Source organism: Chiloscyllium plagiosum, unplaced genomic scaffold, assembly GCF_037043375.1.
Source record: "Chiloscyllium plagiosum isolate Xiang-an unplaced genomic scaffold, Cpla_swu_hap1 HiC_scaffold_3, whole genome shotgun sequence".
In the NCBI taxonomy this organism is placed as follows: domain Eukaryota; kingdom Metazoa; phylum Chordata; class Chondrichthyes; order Orectolobiformes; family Hemiscylliidae; genus Chiloscyllium; species Chiloscyllium plagiosum.
Genome location: NW_028270141.1, coordinates 134,496,379 through 134,514,557, shown reverse-complemented (window position 1 = coordinate 134,514,557; position 18,179 = coordinate 134,496,379). Strand labels below are relative to the sequence as shown.

Sequence of the window (18,179 nt, the reverse complement as noted above, 5' to 3'; positions counted from 1 at the left end):
CATGTTTAACACATTGGAAATCTTTTGAGAAAGTAACAAGCAAGATAAAGGGGAAACAGTGGATGTAATATATTTAGGATTCAGAGGCATTTGATAAGATACCACGTTAGGCTATTTAATAATATAATCGCCCAAGGTGTTGACGGTATCCATGACCATGAATAGAGAGCAGGCCAACTAAAAGAAGTCAGGAAGTAAGTATAGGGAGGCATTTTCAGGATAACACCTGTAACTAGGGGAATGCCACAGGGATTGGTGCTAGGGCCACAATTATTTATATAATAATGACTTGGATGCGGCAAGTGAGCCAAAGTTTGCAGATGACACAGAAATGGGTGGGAAGGCAAGTGGTGAGAATGACACAGTTATTACAGAGGGAAATAGACAAATTGTGAGACCTGGTAGATGAAATACAATGTGGGAAAATGTGGAAGAATAGAGGAATAAATGGAGAAAGTTTGACGAAAACTATTGCACAGAGGAATTTGTGTGTTCTTATCCATGAATCACAAAGAGTTAGTATCCAGCTCAGCAGGTAACAGGAATAGCAAATGGAATTTTAGCCTTTATTTCAAAGAGAATGGAATATAAGAGTAGGGAACTTTTGCTAGAACTATACAAGGTACTAGTCAGACTACAGCTGGAATATTGTGAACAGTTTTAGTCTCCTTATCCAAGGAAAGATATGCTGGCATTGTAAGCACTCCAGAGGAGGTTCACTCGGCTGATCATGGATTTAGTCTTTAGAGGAGAGGTTGAGTAGCTTGCAGTCATTACAGTTTGGAAGAATGAGAAGTATTCTTATTAAAACAATAAATTCTCAGGGGACTTGAAAGGGCAGATGCAGTATGTTTGTCTTTCCCTGTGGTAGGGTCAAAGACCAAAGGGCATACTCTCAGAATAAAACAGTCACCATTTTAAATCAGAGATGTGGAGGAATTTCTTCTGAGGCAGTGAACCTGTGGAATTCTTTACAGCAGAGGGTTATTGAGGCTGGGTTATTAAAGATATTAAAGACTGAGATTGGCAGATTTTTAATCAGTGACGCAATCAAGAGTTATGGGCAAAAGTAGGAAAGTGGAGTTGAGGATTAGCCACAAACTCAACATATATCGGAGCAGAATAGATGGAGTGAATGACTTACTTCTCCTCCAATGCCTCATCATCTCCATCTGAACATTAACCAGCATCACTCCTTAAGCAGTGTATGTCCAATATTTTCTGTCTTTCATGGATTAATATTTAATGTGTATCTTTCAGTCCCAGTAAATTTTGGCAGTTGTTGGATTTATTTGCTGTGTTACCGAAGGGATGCCCCGTTTACCAACAACACAGTGGGGTGGGTCGTCACGGTGGCTCAGTGATTAGCAATGCTGCCTCACGCACAAGGGACCCGGGTTCGATTCCAGCCTCGGGCGACTGTCTCTGTGGAGTTTGCATATTCTCCTCGTGTCTGCATGGGTTTTCTCTGGGTGCTCCGGTTTCCTCCCACAGTCCAAAGATGCACAGATCAGGTGAATTGGCCATGCTAAATTGCCCATAGTGTTATGTTCATTAGTCAGAGGGAAATGGGTCTGCGTTGGTGACTCTTCGAAGGGTCGGTTTGGATTGTTGGGCCAAAATGGCCTGTTTCCACACTGTGGGGAATCTAATCTAATCTACACAGCTTCGGGTTTAGGTTCATTCTTGGTTACAATAGTGCTTGGCATGAAGAAACAGAAGAAAATTCTGTCACTAATTTAAATTTCTTTAATCGAGTTGTTAGAATATGGAACTTGTCTGCAAACAGAGTAAGTGAGCTGAACAGCAAAGAGGCATTTTAAGATGCCTTAAGCAAGCTTTGAAGGAGAATGGAATAGAAGTTTATGTGAGATGGTGAGTTGAAAAAGTTAGTAGAAAACATAAAAATCAAAACTGGCTCAAAATTACACATTAAAAGGGGAGAAATATAATGTCCACTTTTAGAAAAAAAAACTTCATAACCACAACAGTATCAACACACTATTTATATCAATAGTACCTAGTCAATGCTAATATGGTAAAACGTATTATGGCACTTCACAGAAATATTATTAAACAAAATTTGACATTACGTCTGCTAAGGACAAAGAGATAGAGTCATAGAGATGTACACCACAGAAACAGACCCTTCGGTCCAACCCATCCATGCTGACCAGATATTCTAACCTAATCTCGTCCCATTTGCCAGCACTTGTCCCATATCCCTCTAAAGCCTTCCTATTCATATACCCACCCGGATGCCTTTTAAATGCTGTAATAGTAGCAGCCTCCACCACTTCCTCTGAAATTTCATTCCATACATGCACCACCCTCTGTGTGAAAATGTTGCCCCTTAGGTCTCTTTTATATCTTTCCCCTCTCACCCTGAACCTATGCCCTCTCGTTCATGATTCCCCACCCTAGAGAAAAGACCTTATCTGTTTATCGTTTCCATGCCCCTCATGATTTTATAAACTTCTATAAGGTCACTCCTTAGCCTCCGATGCTCCAGGGAAAACAGACACAGCCAATTCAGCCTCTCCCTATATCTCAAATCCTCCAACCCTGGCAACATTCTTGTAAATCTTTTCTGAATCCTTTCAAGTTTCACAACATCTTTCCAATAGGAAGGAGACCAGAATTGCAGGCAATTTTCCAAAAGTGGCTCAACTGATGTCCTGTACAGCCACAACATGACCTCCCAACTCCTGACCGAATGTTTTTTCAGATTAATACATTTTTGGAAGGATCTTATAGGAGGTAAGATGCAATGAGTGCTGGATGCTAATTGCACATTAATTATATTCAGGTCATGGGTATTAACTGGGCAGGGGGGTCATCTTTGCTCCTATTTACATAAATAGGAGATGTAAATGAAACTGGGTCTATTGGATTTTGAATGTATGTTTGTAATTTGTCTCTCAATAAATAAATGCTTATAAAAATGTGCAACGGTTACTGTATTCTCATGTTTTATATTTCACTACCTGGCCATTTCGGATACAGCGATCAATATTTTATGGAGGGCATTCCAGAACCAAATCTTTGGTTGCTGATGCTAGTGACACCAAAATTAAAAAAAAAAATCAATAATACAAGTGCCAGTAAAACTCAGCAGGACTGACAGCATTTATGGAGAAAGGAAGAGTTGAAGTTTCAAATCCAATATGACTCTTCTTCAGAATTCAGAGGTCTGGAAACGTGATTGTTTCTGTATTGTATAAAAAAGTCAGCAGCTGCAATCAGAAAGATCCAGCAAAATCCAAAAGAGAGAGTGCTAATGGCAGTAGAAGAGAAATATAGATGAAGAGTAGGCGTTAGTAACAAAACTTAGGGCAGCTCTACTATACAAACAAAACTCTGGGGGGGGGGGGGGGGGGGGCATCAAAACAATATTGTTGACCTCAATGTTGAGTGCTCTCGGCTGCAAAGAACACAAGTGGAAAAACTAGGCTGCACATTGCCCAAATGGAAAATGAGGTGTTCTTCCTGCAACTTTCATTGGGCTCCACTAGAACACCACAGCAGAAATATCAACATGAGAATGAAATGGTGCATTGAAACGGTAAGCAATTGGAAAGCTGGGGGCCATTATTATGTTTGAAAAGCAGTGAGCCAGCCTGCACTTGGACTTACTAATATTGCATTGTGAGGCTGAATGCAATAGACTACATTGGAGGACGTAAAGGGGCAAATGTCACACCTGCAATTGCATGGGAAGGTGCCAGAAGGCAGAGGAGAAGATGCATTTGGTGGAGGCATCCTGAATATGGGATCCTGAGTATGGGCAGCGTTGTGGCTTAGTAATTAGCACTGCTGCCTCATAGCGCCAGGGACCCAGGTTCAATTCCACCCTCGGGTGACTGTGTGGAGCTTATATATTCTCCCTCGTGTCTGCGTGCGTTTCTTCTGGGTGCTCTAGTTTCTGCCCACAGTCCAAAGATATGCAGGTTAGGTGGATTGGCCATGCTAAATTGCCCATATTGTCCAGGAATGTGCAGGCTAGGTGCATTAGCCATGGGAATTTTAGGATGCCAGTGATGGGGTTGGTCTTGGTGGGATGCTCTTTGGAGGATTGAAACGGACTCAACAGACCGAATGGCCTGCTTCCACGCTATGTGAATACAAGTCAGAACACAGACAGCAATATGCAAGAAGGACCAAAATCAGCAGATACTTACAGAGAGGTGTTTTTCGTTTATGTATGTCATGTATATATTTTGATTTTGTAAGCATCATTATAAAAGTTGAAAGCATTTTAACATTTTCAATGAGAAATAGGGGTATACAAAATTTTATTTGACATATTGAAAATTCTACCAGTGAAAATAATTTTCAAAAATCCAATCAGCACAGCTTTAATAACCAATTAGTTGAATCATTTCTAGCAAAACCACTTTTGGAATATTGTGTGTAATTCTGGTCTACCTCCTACAGGAAAGATGTTGTGAACTTGAAAGAGTTCAACAAAGATTCCCAAGGATGTTGCCAGTATTGGAGGGTTTGAGCTATAGGGAGAGGTTGAATAGACTGGGGGTGTTTTCTCTGGAAGTGTTGGAGACTGAAGGGTGACCTTATAGGTTTAAAAAGTTAGAAGGGACATGAATACGGTAAATATACAAGGTCTTTTCCTTGGGTTGTGGGTAATCCAAAACTAGAGGGCATAAGTTTAGGGTGAGAGGGGAAAGATTTAAAAGGGACGCAAAAGGGTGGTGCATGTATGGACTGAGCTACCACTGAAAGTGGTACAGGCTGGTACAATTGTTTAAATGGCATCTGGATGGGTATATGAATAGGAAGAATTTAGGGGGATATGGGCCAAGTGCTAGCAAATGGGACGAGATTACTTATGGAGAATTGATATGGACTCAACTTATTATTTGTGTTATTTTCTGCAAGATATCAGACAAGATATTTGATCAAGGAATTCACTAACCCAGAGTGTGGTAGATGCCAGGACATTAGGCAAATTAGGAGGAGATAGACAGATTTTTAATTAATAACGGATTGAAGGGTTACGGAGAGCCAGCAGGAAACGAGTTGAGGCCAAGGGACTGAATTGCCTATTTCTGCTTCTAGTTTTTATGTTAAGATGTTAAACAGAAGTATATTATACCTATTAGATGATAAAGATCCCAAGTAGTATTTGCTATATCACAAAGAAATCACAATTTCTCATCCACCATCCCTTCCTCATGCATACATTGCTATAAACTAAAGATTAACTGTCTATTGCTCTTTTTCTTTGTGGAACAGTACTCAGACATTTTGACAGGGTATCGTGTCATATAATCAAAATGTTAAACCAAATCCTCAATACATTTATTTTTATTTTAGACTCAAATAAATAAGGCCTATTATATGCAGGGAAAAATGCTGCTATACTTACAAAGCAACAAAGAAATTCATTCTCGTTTGTTCGTTTATTTCAAAACCAGCTCTCTTGAAATAAACAAAGGTCATTGCTAAAAGATACTGAGAAAATTAAAACATATGCATTATTATTCATAAAACTTAAACACAATATACACAATTAAACACACTAATATGTCTACAGTTCGATTACTACACCCTGGCATCTCTGGAGTCAACTCTCACTAAAGGAGGGCTTTGTTTTAATGGCACTGAGAACAATGACAAATGCAGCAATGCAATGCTTCACTTCCTGAAAAGCTATTGCTAAAAAATAAGTAATGTGATAAGAAAAATGGAAAACTTTTTTTTTTACAAAATTCCCAGGTCTGAAAATGTAGCAAAGTCTTGGAGGTGATCTTGCTTCTCCCAGATTCAACCTTGAACTTCAGTGGTAAGGACAAGCCAGGGAACTACAGACTAGTGAGCCTGACGTCGGTGGTGGGCAAGTTGTTGGAGGGAATCCTGAGGGACAGGATGTACATGTAATTGGAAAGGCAAGGTTTGATTAGGGATAGTCAACATGGCTTTGTGCGTGGGAAATCATGTCTCACGAACTTGATTGAGTTTTTTGAAGTAGTAACAAACAGGATTGATGAGAGCAGAGCAGCAGATGTAACCTGTATGGACTTCAGTAAGGTGTTTGACAAGGTTCCCCATGGGAGACTGATTAGATCTCTCAGAATACAGGGAGAACTAGCCATTTGGATACAGAACTGGTTCAAAGGTAGAAGACAGAGGGTGGTGGTGGAGGATTGTTTTTCAGACTGGAGGCCTGTGACCACTGGAGTGCCACAAGGATCGGTGCTGGGTCCTCCACTTTTTGTCATTTACATAAATGATTTGGATGCGAGCATAAGAGGTACAGTTAGCAAGTTTGCAGATACACCAAAATTGGAAATGTAGTGGACAGCGAAAAGGGTTACCTCAGATTACAACAGGATCTGGACCAGATGGGCCAATGGGCTGAGAAGTGGCAGATGGAGTTTAATTCGGATAAACGCGAGGTGCTGCATTTTGGGAAAGCAAATCTTAGCAGGACTTATACACTTAATGGTAAGGTCCTAGGGAGTGTTGCTGAACAAAGGGACCTTGGAGTGCAGGTTCATAGCTCCTTGAAAGTGGAGTCGCAGGTAGATAGGATAGTGAAGGCGTTTGGTATGCTTTCTTTTATTGATCAGAGTATTGAGGTCATGTTGCGGCTGTACAGGACATTGGTTAGGCAACTGTTGGAACATTGCATGCAATTCTTGTCTCCTTCCTATCAGAAAGATGTTGTGAAACTTGAAAGGGTTCAGAAAAGATTTACAAGGACGTTGCCAGGGTTGGAGGATTTGAGCATTAGGGAGAGGCTGAATAGGCTAGGGCTGTTTTCCCTGGAGCATCAGAGGCTGAGGGGTGACCTTATAGAGGTTTACAAAATTATGAGGAACATGGATAGGGTAAATAGACAAATTCTTTTCCCTGGGGCTGGGGAGTCCAGAACTAGAGGGCATAGGTTTAGGGTGACACAAAGTTATAAAAGAGACCTAAGGGGCAACCTTTTCACACAGAGGGTGGCGTGTGTTTGGAATGAACTGCCAGAGAAAGTGGTGGAGGCTGGTACAATTGCAACATTTAAGAGGTATTTGGATGGTATATGAATAGGAAGGGTTTGGATGGATATGGGCCAGTTGGGACTAGCTTGGGTTGGAATATCTAGTCGGCATGGACAGGTTGGACCGAAGGGTTTGTTTCCATGCTATATATCTCTATGACTCTATGATGCCACAATACTGATGTACAATATAATTCAGATGAGGAATATAATTTAGTCCATTTAAATTCACATTCATGAAGAAAAACACTACACTGTACATTTCAGTATGTAACTGTTTCTTCAAGTGATCTGGGATTTGCATCACCAATACTCTATCTGGAAGTCAATTCTAATTGTTGATTGTTCGGTGAGAGGGGAATATTTTGATATCTGCTCTAGATTTACCTTTTACTGCACTAAACATATGCAGAAATGATTATGCAGCATAATCCTACTTTATGATTCCAACTTCAAGAATGAGATTGGATTAATCAAGGATTATAAATGCTGTACCTTGTCAGAGACCTTACAGCAACAATCCATCCACAGGAAGTCTTGTATTAAGTCATCATCTGTGAAGCACAAAAAGCAAAACAAAATTTAATGCTCTAAACAAAATTTTTCATGTAAGTAAATATATTAAACATTATTATTTAATTGTTATGAATATATTTAAAGGATTAGGCATTTGAATGTTGAATCAATTAGTTTTGATACCATCTAGTTGCCTCCCCAACAGATTATGGGATAGGTGTGACCCATAAATTGTTATGTCAATCACTGTAAAGTTTGCTGGCTGCAAGATTCTGTTGAATAAGTTTATAGTTTTAATTCTTAGTCTTCCCACACAGAAATAGCAGTCCTGCTTGTCTTTTTAAATAATCATTAAATAAATTGCCCAAACATCAGTCTGTCCAGCTGAACTAGAATAAGTGCTCTTCTACCTTTGATGCCCTTATTGCTTACAAATCATTGTAATTCAAGATAATCCAGAACAAAATTAACAATAAAAACTCTTAACAATATGCAATGACAAGTAGAAATTTTAAACCAGTCTCAAAACAAATATTAAAAATTTAGAGGATCTCTTTTCTTTACCTAAGGAGTGGTAAAAATGCATACTTCACTGACTAAGGAATAGTTGCAGTACACAAGATGGTTGCATTTTAAAGTGGAACCTGGTGTAATGGAACATTCAGAGGCAGGTGACAATGGTGAAGGAGGGTGCTGAACAGGGGAGATCAATGGTGAAGGAGGGCAACTGAGGATTTGAATAAACCCTCCCTGGTAGGCTCTGTCTTTGCAGAGAGGATAGTTAATGGGAAGAAAGAGCAGAGAGAGACAAGGGATTTCTCAACCCAATGTTAACCACAAGTCCGTAAGACCATAAGTCACAACAGCAGAAATTAGGCCCATAAAGTCTGCTGCGCCATTCAATCATGGCTATTAAGCTTTTCAACCCTATTCTCCTAATTACTACCTGTAAACTTGATCTCATTAGCAATCAAGAACTTATCTGTATACAGTAAATACCTCCTTTTTTTTAAAACCTTAAATTCTCTTCATTGTAATATCTTGATGCCAATGCAAATCAAAATAGTCATTTTATCATTTTGGGTCTCCTAAGTGCTTGTTAAATTTCTGGTGTAGTCAGTAAGATTCCACAGCACATGCTGCCATTTCCTCCCATACTCCAATGACGTGCAGAATAGGTTGATTGACCATGCTAAATTGTCCCATAATATCAAGTGATATGCAGGCTGCATATGTTAACTACGGTAAATGTGAAATAGGAATAGGGTGGGGCTGGTTCTGGCTCTTCAGAGGATTAGTGCAGACCCAATGGGCCAAATGGTTTCTTTTTGCACTGTAGTGATTCTATGACTATGCTCAAAAAGGTATTGAAAATAGTGGTGTAAATCTGGAAAGAGGCAATCTCCCATTCTCATATTATTATGTGTCTATGTCACATTTGGCAAACTACCCCATCAAAAGATGGATTTTCTGCTAATCTGCCATGGTTTTTCAAGTGCAATTTGCAAATATCAACTCAGTGCAAAAATCTGTTAAATTTCAAGCACAAATTAAGTTTTGCATAGATCAAGTTTTTATGATCCAACAGGCTGGTTTATAAAGCATGCTGGGACCAATTCTGCCCATAACAATGGCCAAGCCAAGGTCCCCAGACCAAATTAATTAGCATGGTGCATTTCTGTTACTTGCACCTGTGTATGAGCCTTCAATGGGATTTTGAGAATTAAGCTTTTCTTTTGCACATTAAGTGGGCAAAGTTAAAAGTATTTTAAATAATTCAGACAGACTACTTAATTTAAAAGAAACTGGTAACTGTACACTAATGCAACTTGTGAGACAGTTCATAGCACGTTTGCCTCGGAGAAGAAAGCCATAACCCATTCCAAGACTTCAGCACAAACAATCAAACTAATACTCAAGTACAGTATTGAATGAATACTGTACTATTATAAGTGCCATCTTTTGGATGAAATTTTAAATCAAAGCCCTGTTTACCCAGTCAGGTGGCTGGAAAAGCATCTGAACCTTGGCACTATTCCAATTGTCATCTGGAATATTTTATAATGCAAGAAAATGATAACTAAATTCCAAAATGTTTCCCAATTGTAGTGATTCATTATATACCTTACATTCTGCAGTATGACAGATAGGTTTGTGTGGTAACTGGAGCAACTAATTTAATTCAGAGAACAAGCCCAATTTTGAGTGCAACTTTCATCCAGACTGCTGGCTGCATGCAAAGAATTTCTACTCCAAAGTGCTTTTTTTCCCTCATAATTTATTCTACTGAGTATGATATTCTTCTGGTCTTTAGTACATACCAAATAGTTTGAAGAAAGCCGCCATTTCTTGCCGCTGAATAATGAGACAAGGTCCTCTCGTATGCTTGGATTTTGAAATAACATTAGTATTCTTTCCATGCATTTTCTGAGCTTTTTGTACACATGACTGCTTTAACTTTGTCCTTTTCCTTTGCTGGCTTGATCTTGATCCCACAGGTTTCATCCGGACAGTAATTGAGGGTGGAGTCTGGCAGTGCAATTGGTTGTTCCTCATAATATTCTAAAAACTAAACCATATACAATATGAGGGATTATTGGACTGAGGATCAATTAGCTGACTAACAACGTGACTCCCAATTAATGACATGAGAATTTATAGACTAAGGCTATAAATGAGTTGGGCCGAAAGTCCTGCTTCGGTGCTGTGTGATTTTATAAGTCTCTGGAGTGAGTGCAAGTCAAACCTAGGCCTCTGCTTCAAGAAGTAATACTGACCTGGATATCCCAGTAGCAGGGTGTATACTTTTGTCTTAAAGCTTTAAATCGGTCCAGAAGTATTAAAATACCCCTCCAGAGTTGCAGATTTAAGTCCAACCTGCTTCAGAAATGTGTAATAACATCACTGAGCAGGTTGATTAGAAAATAGGTTAAAAATCTGAAAGAAGCCTGGTTTCAAATCTTACCTGCTCCAGAAGTAAGTAATAAAGTTGCTGAATAGGTTAATTAGATAATATCTAGAATGGGAGACATTTATACAAATTGTCTGGCAGTTAAAAATAATTTAAATATGAATGACTAAAATGCAAAGCATTTTAGTTTTCTTCTTCTGGATTCATGAGGTCAAATGCAAGAACATCATATTTCAAACAAACAATCTCACCAATTTAGAGTCATAGAAATGTACAGCATGGAAACAGACCCTTCAGTCCAACCTGTCCACGCCGACCAGATATCCCAACCCAATCTAGTCCCACCTGTCAGCACCCGGCCCATATCTCTCCAAACCCTTCCTATTCATATGCCCATCCAAATACCTTTTAAATTTGGCAGTTGTACCACCCTCTGTGTGAAAATGTTGCCCCTTAGGTTTCTTTTATATGTTTCCCCTCTAACCCTAAACCTATGCCCTCTAGTTCAAAAGACTTTATCTATTTTACCTATCCATGCCCCTTATGATTTTGTAAACCTCTATAAGGTCACCCTTCAACTTCTGATGCTCCAGAGAAAACAGCCCCAGCCTGTTCAGCCTCTCCCTACAGCTCAAATCCTCCAAAACTGGCAACATCCTTGTAAATCTTTTCTGAATCCTTTCAAGTTTCACAACATCTTTCCAATAGGAAGGAGACCAGAATTGCACGCAATACTCCAACAGTGGCCTAACCAATGTCATGTACAGCCACAACATGACCTCCCAACTCTTGTACTCAATACTCTAACCAATAAAAGAAAGCATACCAAACACCTTCATTATCCTATCCACCTGCGACTCCACTTTCAAGGAGCTATGAACCTGCACCCCAAGGTCTCTCTGTTCAGCAACACTCGCTAGGACCTTACCGTTAAGTGTATAAGTCCTGCTAAGATTTGCTTTCCCAAAATGCAACACCTCGCATTTATCTAAATTAAACTCCATCACTTTTCAGCCCATTGGCCCATCTGGTCAAGATCCTGTTGTAATCTGAGGTAACCTTCTTCGCTGAGAAAGTGAGGACAGCAGATGCTGGAGATCAGAGCTGAAAAATGTGTTGCTGGAAAAGCGCAGCAAGTCAGGTAGCATCCAAGGAGCAGGAGAATCGCGTTTCGGGCAAAATCCCTTCTTCCACATACATATACATCCTGTCCCTCAGGATTCCCTCCAACAACTTGCCCACCACCGACATCAGGCTCACCGGTCCATAGTTCCCTGGCTTGTCCTTACCACCCTTCTTAAATAGCGGCACCACATTAGCCAACTTCCAGTCTACCTGTGACTACCAATGATACAAATATCTCAGCAAGAGGCCCAGCAATCACTTCTCTAGCTTCCCACAGAGTTCTAGGGTGCACCTGATCAGGTCCTGGTGATTTATCTACCTTTATGCGTTTGAAGACATCCAGCACTTCCTCCTCTGTAATATGGACATTTTGCAAGGTGTCACCATCTATTTCCCTATATTCTATATCTTCCATATGCTTTTCCACAGTAAATACTGATGCAAAATATTCATTTAGTATCTCCCCCATTTTCTGCGGCTCCACACAAAGGCTGCCCTGCTGATCTTTGAGGGGCCCTTTTGTCCTTAATGTATTTGTAAAAATGCTTTGGATTTTCCTTAATTCTATTTGTCAAAGCTATCTAATGTCCCCTTTTTGCCCTCCTGATTTCCCTCTTAAGTATACTCCTACTGCCTTTGTACTCTTCTAAGGATTCACTCGATCTATCCTGTCTATACCTGACATATGCTTCCTTCTTTTTCTCAACCAAACCCTCAATTTCTTTAGTCATCCAGCATTCCCTATACCTACCAGCCTTTCCTTTCACCCTAACAGGAATTTAAACTACAGAGAAACATCTGACTGGTTAGTAATTGATTCCGATTGGACAAAGTGTTATCATAGAGAAAGCAACTAGGAACATGAAATAACTCCCCAGAGTCTGGTATCCCATCACTAAGTCACTCTTTATTTACATGTGGAGTGTCCAGCTCTCAGAGTGAACAGAATATTTGTTATTTGTCAGCCAGGGTTCCCAGATTAACATTCCCAATCAGGGAATTCATTCTATGAAGTCCAAATGGGTGATCTCATTACATTCACTATATCCCTCCCATCTGCGTCCAAGGCCATCGGCCAGTTCTTTTCTTTGTAGTTCCTTCTGAGGCATTTTAGCACAGGGTCACGTTCCTCCAGTTCTGCCTCTGGGCAGTGTGTAATACACAGCAGCTCGTCTCTTGCAACTGGACCATCTAGGAAGAAATTAATTCTTTTCTTCGGGTGGCAAAGGCGTCAAGGTGACAACATCTGCCATGTCCCTAAGATTCAGAAGTATCTTCAACATTTGACTCAGAGAGGCAAAACCTGCAGGTTCCAGAAGAGTCAGAAAGGCTGTCGAGAAACTAGGCTCATCTTGCTCCCACACCATTTGCAAGATCGCAGCTTTCACATTGTCCACATTCTTATTCAGGACCGTTGCACTTACCCGAACTTTATACGTCCCCACTGGATCTGACCTTGTGCTGACCATGCTTCCACTCATTCAGGGCCATTACTGTGGTTCATACACCAAAACTTTGTGCCCTGTAGTAAACTGTCTCTCTTATTTAGCAGAGTTTTGTGTTCTGCATTGATGTTCCTGATGCCATTCCACCCTCCTCACCCCCAAGGTCCAGAAAGATCAGATTTAACCAGTTGTGGAGTCTTCTCCCCATTAGCAACTCTGCTGGATCTATCCCTATAGTTGCATAAGGGATGGTCCTATAATCAAATAGGAAACAGGATGTGGCAGGTTACAGCGGGATATAGATAAGCTGCAGAACTGGGCAGAAAGGTGGCAAATGGAGTTCAATGTAGCCAAGTGTGAGGTGATTCACTTTGGTAAGAGTAACAAAAAGATGGGGTACTGGGCTAATGGTCGGATACTTGGTAGTGTGGATGAGCAGAGGGATCTTGGTGTCCATGTACACAGATCTTTGAAAGTTGCCACCCAGGTAAATGGTGCGGTGAAGGCGGCATATGGCGTACTGGCTTTTATTGGTAGAGGAATTGAGTTCCGGAGTACTGAGGTCATGTTGCAGTTGTATAAGACTCTGGTGCGGCCGCATCTGGAGTATTGTGTGCAGTTTTGGTTGCCATACTATAGGAAGGATGTGGAGGCACTGGAACGGGTGCAGAGGAGGTTTACCAGGATGTTGCCTGGTATGGTAGAAAGATCGTATGAGGAAAGGCTGAGGCACTTGGGGTTGTTTTCATTGGAGAAAAGAAGGTTTAGGGGTGACTTGATAGAGGTGTACAAGATGATTAGGGGTTTAGATAGGGTCGACAGTGAGAATCTTTTTCCACGTATGGAGTCAGCTATTACAAGGGGGCATAGCTTTAAATTAAGGGGGCGTAGGTATAGGACAGATGTTAGGGGTAGGTTCTTTACTCAGCGAGTCGTGAGTTCATGGAATGCCCTGCCAGTAGCAGTGGTGGACTCTCCCTCATTATGGGCATTTAAGCGGGCATTGGATAGGCATATGGAGGATAGTGGGCTAGTGTAGGTTAGGTGGGCTTGGATCGGCGCAACATCGAGGGCCGAAGGGCCTGTACTGCGCTGTATTCTTCTACGTTCTATGTTCTAAGCCTGCCTTCAAAGTTTGGACTGCTCTTCCAGCCAGACCATTGGATGATGGATGGTATGGAGTAGTCCTTAAATGTGAAATACCATTCCACTTCAGGGAATATTCAAACTCCCCGTTATCTGTGGTCAACACTTCCATGAGTTTGTGTATTGCAAAAGATGTGCGTAGTTTTTCTACTGTCATCCCTGTGTTTGAAGAATTAATTGTATGAATGTCCAGCCACTTTAAGTGAGCATCCACAATGACTTTACTGCTCCTCGGATGCTGCCTGAACTGCTGTGCTTTTCCAGCACCACTAATACAGAATCTGGTTTCCAGCATCTGCAGTCATTGTTTTTACCTAAGAATATTAAGCCTGGTCTTATTGACTTGGTCACCCAAGTAGGTCACTTGGGGTGCCTAGAACACACGTTTTTCCTAAGGCATACATATGCCTGGAAGTAACAGCTGAGGACTATATCCAGGTTCTCCAAGTGCTCCTGATTGATTGGTCTTCCCTGTTAGTAGCATGTCATCTAGATAAATGGCGACCTGCAGTTGACCTTGTAAAATGTTCTCCATCATCTGTTGAAAAATTACACAGCCTGACAATATCCCAAGTGGCAGCCTTGTGTATTGATACAAACATTTATGGGTATTAATTGCAGCATACGTTTGAAAGTCCTCATCTAACCGCAATTGCTAATACAAACTGTTCATGTCCAGCTTCATGAAAGACAATGCCCTCTGCCAGCTTTATGTATAAATCTTTTATGTGAGAAATTTGGTATTTATCCTGGTGCAAAAAGATGTTTGTTATTTGTTTAAAATCCCCACAAATGCAAACTGACCCTTCGGGCTTCACAATTGGTACTACCACTGCTGCCCATTCCATAAGCTGGGCTGGTATCGGCCTCTATTAGAACTGAGTGACTATTTAACCAGAAGTTTATTTTGATTCGTTCTGATTTAGATGTTACTAAGCAATTCAACAGTTCCAAACCACAAGTAAGTGGACTTACAGGGTGTGCACTTGCCTGAATACCGGCCTATGAGTTCTTTTACTCAATTTAGGTCGAGAGTCACATGCCGGCAGTAATTAACAATGGTTTTGTAGAAGCCCTACAGTGTGGAAACAGGCCCTTCGACCCTACAAGTCCACACTGACCCTCCGAACAATATCCCACCAAACCCATTCCGCATTAATCTACATTTACCCCTAACCTATACATCCCTTTGCCAGCCTGGATTCTAAAGAAATTTTAATTGCTTGGCCCAGGCTTGGCTTTATTTTCAGGTTTGCTATGGGTTGATCTAGAGTACCTCTGTTCAGGTTATATCGTGAGTGAGGCTATGCAATTGCCTTCACTGATGTGTTGTTCCCCAAGCTCAGTTGTACTGGCAAGGGTGTCCACTTCCATCAGAACGTGCTGTAACTCATATGTGCCACTTGCCACAATTTCCAATGATGTCGTCAGTTGTACTGACTGTTTGAAATCCAGATGGGCCTCAGCTAGGAAATTCTTTTGCATGGTTACATCATTAGTCCCACATACCAAATAGTCTCTCAGCATCTGATTAAGGGTTAAATTAAAGTCACATGCATCACCTAGTCAAAAATCTCAATATGGATTCCCCGGTTCTTGAATTTCCAAGTAAAACAACAGCACCTCAGAAATAAAAGGAGACTTGGGGTCATAATATTCCTTAACTAAATTCATCAACTCTTGAAAGGTTTTAGTATCTGGTGCCTCAGGGAGTGTTAGGCCTGAATAACTGAACAGGCTGCAGGAGAACAAACTGTTAGGAGAATTATGGATTAGTGGTGCTGGAAGAGCACAGCAGTTCAGGCAGCATCTTGAACTGCTGTGCTCTTCTAGCACCACTAATCCAGAATCTGGTTTCCAGCATCTGCAGTCATTGTTTTTACCTGTTAGGAGAATTATTCAGTGCTTTTCATCAGCTTCAATGTCATTTGCCCAGAAAAGATAACATTTTTTTCACATACTAGAGCCAGTCTTCAATGGCAGGATCGAACGAGTCAAGCTTCCCAAATAATGGCATGATATCAGAAAGGCTTACTCCAACTCAAAGACGACTGTTGCATGTGAGTTTCTTCGGGAACGTGCTTTACTCTCGTCACCACAGACGCTAGTATCCCATCATCGAGTCACCCATTATTTACACATGGAGAGTCCTTGACACTGAACCATTTTTCACTGAACAAGTTCTCAGACTGACAGGATGTCTGACAGTTTTGTTCCTATCTGTAATCTAGAACTTCCTGAACGGACCAGATTCAGAGCCCCAATCAAAGAACTCATATTCTATAAGGTCTACCTGGCTGACCTTGTCACAATCACTATTCCAGGTACTTCAAAAAGAGACATGAGGACCTGTTTTCTGAAGACAAAAGCGATGTTCAAGCCTTGTCCCTTTTCAAAAAAAAGTTACATAGGTGTTTGGAGAACTAAACAAGGCAAAACTTAGCTAAAAGTACAAGGACTAGGGGACACAGATTGAACATAGGATTTAGGCAAGAGGTGGGAGATGATGGCATGGTGATATTGTTAAGGCCGTAAAAAATAGGAACAGGAGTAAGCTGTTCAGCCCCTTGACCATGATCCACGATTCAACAGGATCATAGATGATCAACATTCTTCATGTTCATCTTCCTGCCCTTTAGCTGTAAACCTATCTCCACCTTAAATATACACAAAGATTCTGCTCCCACTGCTCTCTGTGGAAAGCAGTTCTAGTGACTCACAACCCTCTCAAAGGTAGAAGACAGAGGGTGGTAGTGGAGGGTTGTTTTTCAGATTGGAGGCCTCTGACCAGTGGAGTGCCACAAGGATCGGTGCTGGGTCCTCCACTTTTTGTCATTTACATAAATGATTTGGATGCGAGCATAAGAGGTACAATTAGTAAGTTTGCAGATGACACCAAAATTGGAGGTGTAGTGAACAGCGAAGAGGGTTACCTCAGATTACAACAGGATCTGGACCAGATGGGCCAATGGGCTGAGAAGTGGCAGATGGAGTTTAATTAAGATAAATGCATTTTGGGAAAGCAAATCTTAGCAGGACTTATACACTTAAAGGTAAGATCCTAGGGAGTGAACAGAGAGACCTTGGAGTGCAGGTTCGTAGCTCCTTGAAAAGTGGAGTCACAGGTAGATAGGATAGTGAAAGCGGCGTGTGGTATGCTTTCCTTTATTGGTCAGAGTATTGAGTACACGAATTGGGAGGTCATGTTGCGGCTCTACAGAACATTGGCTAGGCCACTGTTGGAATATTGCGTGCAATTCTGGTCTCCTTCCTAACAGAAAGATGTTGTGAAACTTGAAAGGACTCAGAAAAGATTTACAAGGATGTTGCCAGGGTTGGAGGATTTGAGCTATAGGAAGAGGCTGAACAGGCTGGGGCTGTTTTCCCTGGAGCATTGGAGGCTGAAGAGTGACCTTATAGAGGTTTACAAAATTATGAGGGGCATAGATAGGGTAAATAGGCGAAGTCTTTTCACTGGGGTCAGGGAGTCCAGAACTAGAGGGCATAGGTTTAGGGTGAGAGGGGTAAGATATAAAAGAGACCTTAGGGGCAACTTTTTCACGCAGAGGGTGGTACGGGTATGGAATGAGCTGCCAGAGGAAGCAGTGGAGGCCGGTACAATTGCAATTAGTGCTGGCTTTAAGGGCAAAATGGCCTACTCCTGCACATTTTGTCTATTGTCTATTGCAACATTTAAGAGGCATTTGGATGCGTATATGAATAGGAAGGGTTTGGAGGGATATGGGACTAGATTGGGTTGGATTATCTGGTCGGCATGGACGGGTTGGACCGAAGGGTCTGTTTCCACGCTGTACATCTCTATGACTCTATGTCAACCTTAAATTGGTATCCTTTTATTCTGCAACTAGCCAAAAAACTAGTATTCCAGAGACCCAGGTATTGCTCTGGGGACCTAGGTTTGAATCCCACCGTGACAGAAGTTGCAACTTCAATTTGAAAAAACATTAAATAGAACTAAAAAGTCTAACAATGACTAAGAAGTAATTGATAATTGTTATAAAAGCCC

The 18,179-nt window shown here is 41.1% G+C and overlaps 1 protein-coding gene across 1 annotated transcript in view; it reads right to left on the bottom strand.

The window, feature by feature from the left end:
* The window catches only part of spdya (speedy/RINGO cell cycle regulator family member A), a 31,452-nt gene extending 21,371 nt beyond the window's left edge, over nt 1-10,081 (bottom strand). The window contains exons 1-3 of the mRNA XM_087983544.1: nt 9,847-10,081; nt 7,505-7,563; nt 5,390-5,475 (exon numbers count right to left, since the gene is read on the bottom strand). Of these exons, the coding sequence (XP_087839670.1) occupies nt 5,390-5,475; nt 7,505-7,563; nt 9,847-10,081 (380 nt within the window). The remainder of the gene's footprint in view (nt 1-5,389; nt 5,476-7,504; nt 7,564-9,846) is intronic.
* Nucleotides 10,082-18,179: the final 8,098 nt, after the last annotated feature.